Here is a 4,721-nt window from a genome sequence, read left to right on the forward strand (position 1 = left end):
TTGTAAATGCATATATTATTTGACGCATGTAAATTGACATATCTATAGCATAATACTGTCATAACTAATAAAGATTGCTGTCCACCTAACAGAACATTCCGTTTTTTGAAAGGGTGTGACTAATTCTATTTCCACCATAAGTTATACTAGGATCGTATGTGCTACTATACGCATACAGTTACAGTACAGCGCAAAATTCAATTTAAAACTAACGGCAATCGCTAACTAACACAGATATACTTACGAGGGTTTGGTTTTTCGTTTGTTTCTTTTACAGTCGATTTATTTAACCGCGGTTTTTTAACCGGTATGAAATCGTCGATAGGCCTACTTTTAACCGATTCCATTTTACTACCTGAGATGTTATTGTAAAATAATCTGAAAGCAAACTGCGATAAGCGGTTAAATGTAAACAACAACAAAACAATAACTTATGTAACGCATACGCAACTTATCTCAAAACAAAGACTTTTAGTAGTGAATTCTGACAAATTTATATCCAAGCCGCCAAAATTTAGTGATGCCATTTAAAAAAGAAATCCTTACAAGTAAGAGGGGTGTAGCAAAATATCCTTTTTTTACTTAAACCAAAAGATCGTTTAGCGAACGTTACGTTTACTTGACAAAACAAGAATTTCAGTTAATGTTCTATTCATATTCCTACCTTGATAAAATCTACAGTGTTTATTTAAACTAAGTTCTTGGTCAAAAATTGGAATCCAGCGCAACGTTTTGACCAGAGTGGTTTTGACATGGTATGTATTTTTCAATGAAATATATTTTACAATATAGCATTGCAAAGTGATAAACAGCAACTGAGCCTTATATTTTACATATACCAATAAAAAATAATTCGCCTTACAATATATGATTGACAGAAAACAACTAAAATTACACAGTTAAAATAAATCCTAAATACAAATTCAAAACAATAATGCTCTTTCAAAATTTACCCAAGAAGTATTGTCGATAAAATACACAACTTATAAGAAATTTTAAGACAAACTAACATAGTCCCCTTCATCAGTAGTTTGTGCAATGTTTGCATATGTATTAACATTGTAATATAGGTTTGGTCCAACTTCACAGTTCATGGTGGGTTGGCGAGCTGTTGATAGAGAAAAATTTTATGCAAACATGATTAATTGAATCTTGTTTTATACTGGCGTGGCGGGCAATGACAGTCGTTATAACACAGGTGTTTTGATTTATACTACATCATTTTTTATATATCCGCTTGAAATTAATCTCTTTGATATTAATGTTGATAATTACGTTGCACTTTAAAGCAATTTTGTGCAAATTAAACGGCAATTAAGTTGCTTTATATTACCTTCGGTTGATACATTAGAGATGTTGTTATTGTCCTTGTTTGTCTTTAAATCTTTTGAATCTGGTTTCATTCTAAAGAGATAAATGCAGTTAGCTGTAGTTGCGTGTTTATTAACACTTTTAACGCGTGTTTATTAACGCGTGTTTATTAACACATATTAATATTAGTATACGCACCAAAGTTAAAATAACTGAAGCCATAACACGCCATTGTTATAAATATAATTACAATAACAGCAATTCTTATTTATATTTTTAAACACGATAGCCAAAAAGTCAAATTATTAGAACAAGGGAATTAACAGCAAAACGATAGTTGTTAAAACATGCTATAGATAGAAAATTATTGGATAGGGCATTAGCTAAAAACATGGCTGTTAAACCCAACCAACAGTAATAAACAGAACACACAATATTAAACTATACCTTTTCTTTTTAAAACAGCAATAAAGAAAGTCACTGTAGCGGTACCTTTGTTTTAAACAGCAATACACAATCACAGCAATGATAACTAGCAGAGCAACGCCGCCCAATGTACCAGCTACTATTGGTATCCATGTATTATCTACAGTTTCAACTGAAGTACAAAAACATACCATTTTAGGATTTTTTGTATATTAATACAAAACTATAACAACATTTATATTTTATACTGTACACTTTATTAATGTACCAGCCGAATAAATAAGGTGGAACAACATGTAGTTTTAAGCTAAAATACAAAACCTATGTTTTATCATTTTTTAATACTTTAAGTTAATATAGCAACTGAAAACATGAATTTAAAATTGCTGATACATTACCAATGATAAGTTCACAGTTGTTTCCTTCATATCCACCCTTGCAGTTACACAGTGATGTGTAATTACTAATATAACATGTTCCGTTGTTTTCGCATGTGCGGTTAAAGCAGGGGTCTGTAAAACGCATGTGTATTAACCACCTTTATTTTTGTGATAGATTTGCTATATTACCTAGTTGACAAGTTGTCCCTTTGTAGCCTTTCCTACATTCACACACGAAACCAGTTAGAGCAGCATGGTGACATGTTCCTTCGTTTTGGCACAAGACCACATCACAAAAATCTAACAACACAATGTATAAAATCTATTTAAATATAAGTTTATATTTGGATTGCAAACTTGCATTCATACCTGTTTCACAATCTGTGCCATTAAATCCATTTGGACAACTGCATTCATATCCAACATCAATTCCAATGCAAGTTCCACCATTTTGACATGGATTAGAGGCACATATATCTGTTATAGGGTATAGTTTTCATGAAAGGGAAGTTATGTTCATTCATTCATTCATACCTGTTTCACAATTTGCTCCGTTAAAACCAACTGGACAACTGCATATATATTCATCATCAGTTCCAATACAACTGCCACCGTTGTTACATGGATTACTTGCACAAAAATCTGAAATAGTTGGGCTTATAGTTTCTATGATAAGTAAGTCATTCATTCATAAGTTACCTGTTTCACAATCTGTACCATTAAATCCAACTTTGCAATCACATTGATATCCACCATCAGTTCCAATACAAATTCCACCATTTTGACAAGGACTAGGGTTGCAATAATCTATGAAAAGTTTAATGAATTCAATTAAGAACTTAAATAACTTCTAAAAAGTATTTTTCAGTTAGCTTATCTTTCCCAATATGCAAGACTTTAATATATTCACCTATTTCACAATTTAAACCGACGACTCCAACCGGGCAGTCACATTGATAACCACCATCAATCCCAGTACAAATTCCACCATTTTGACAAGGACTAGGGTTGCAATAATCTGTGAAAAAATGTTATAATATCATTACAGTGTTGGTTGGTATCCCTATAGTGGTATAAAGGTCTTGGACTAGTTTATTTATTTTAAAATTGTATATTCACCTGTTTGGCAATTTGTACCATTAAAACCAACTGGGCAACTACAATCATAACCACCATCAAGTCCAATACATGTACCACCATTTTGACAAGGGTCACTAGAGCAATAATCTGTGAATTTTAATTGAGGCTATTATATACTTTAAACAAGAAATACTCCTGTACATTATTGGGAAGTGCAAATTATATGCAGGGAATGTTTATTTAAGTAAAGTAAATGTCTAGTTTAATATATCTTATCATGACTTACTTATTTCACAATTTGTACCGAACACCCCAGCTGGGCAATCACAACGACGCCCACCATCAGTTTTTACACAAGTGCCACCATTTTTACAAGGATAAGTGGCACAATAATCTATGGAAAAACACCGGTGTAAATAAACTTAGGCTGGGTTCTAATATGTTATGCAAACTTACCTGTTGCGCAATGTTTTTCACCAAACCCGGGTAGACAATGACAAGTATAACTACCACTGGGTGTAGACTGACAAGTACCACCGTTCTTACATGGATTTGGATAACACACAATATCTGTAATCAGAATATTACTACTTAATATTTAATCAATTATAGAAACTCACATATTTGGCAAATGTAGTTCATCAGGTTATCAACAGATTCATCTCCCCATGTTCCAAATGTATTTCGATGTCCTGGCATACTGTGAAAGTTATAAGCATATGCTGCTACATTTGAATTTCCATTGGGTTCCAGGTTGGAATACCAGTTTGTGTATCCATCATACATTCCACTACCATCACCCCATTTCCAGTTTACTTGGTTTGACACTGAACCTCCATCACCAACCATGCAGTTGTCATTACAATATCCACCAATCCAATAACCCCTCATCCATGTATTTCCAGCATCCGTTTGTAAAAGCGGTTGTATTGCATCCTGTATACCCACATCATTGATTATAGCAAGCTTACCCCCAATATTTAAACAAGCAGTATTTGCCTCATTGTAACCGAGCTTTCCAGTTGCTGTATCAAACTTATACAACACATATTCCAAGTCGCCAACGACAACAGTTGTTGGGTTAGCTGTAAAAATTCAAGTTTTAAACATAGTTAAAACAATTATTTACACATCTTACCTTGAGCTATTACAACCAGCAGAAAACTGACAAAAACTTTTATTTTTTTGTATGCATTTTTATGCCTAGTCTTTCCCACTTTAAGATCATATTAGCATGATACTTGAATTTCTTCCTCTTTATATTATAGGAATTTACAACATCTGTTTAATAGTTTTTATGAGAGTTTAAACAAGGTGGTTTTTAGTCAAATCAATAAATGTTCCTTGTATGTAAACATGAAACACATAAAGACTTTGAACAACAAAGAATGTTCCCCTTTTAACATTTGCTGAAGAAGTAGTTAAATCAGTACAAAAGTATATTTAGTTCTTAATTAAATTGTGGCTGAAAGGTAGTTAAATTGTTACAGGTTTTTCCAAGAACTACTAAGTATTAAATTTGCA

At 32.6% G+C, this 4,721-nt stretch overlaps 2 protein-coding genes across 2 annotated transcripts; both read right to left on the reverse strand.

The window, feature by feature from the left end:
* Positions 1-244: 244 nt before the first annotated feature.
* On the reverse strand, positions 245-2,598 carry LOC104265627 (delta-like protein C; the record flags this gene model as incomplete). The annotated part of the gene is made up of 6 exons (XM_026839506.1): positions 245-1,108; positions 1,334-1,404; positions 1,759-1,909; positions 2,136-2,249; positions 2,307-2,417; positions 2,487-2,598. Coding segments are annotated over 6 exons (672 nt in total), but the record flags the coding sequence as incomplete, so codon positions are not given.
* On the reverse strand, positions 2,531-4,282 carry LOC108950596 (delta-like protein D; the record flags this gene model as incomplete). Its single annotated transcript, XM_026839507.1, has 5 exons — positions 2,531-2,759; positions 2,817-2,924; positions 3,028-3,135; positions 3,654-3,784; positions 3,961-4,282. Coding segments are annotated over 5 exons (791 nt in total), but the record flags the coding sequence as incomplete, so codon positions are not given.
* Positions 4,283-4,721: the final 439 nt, after the last annotated feature.

This window comes from Ciona intestinalis, unplaced genomic scaffold, assembly GCF_000224145.3.
Source record: "Ciona intestinalis unplaced genomic scaffold, KH HT000343.1, whole genome shotgun sequence".
NCBI lineage: Eukaryota > Metazoa > Chordata > Ascidiacea > Phlebobranchia > Cionidae > Ciona > Ciona intestinalis.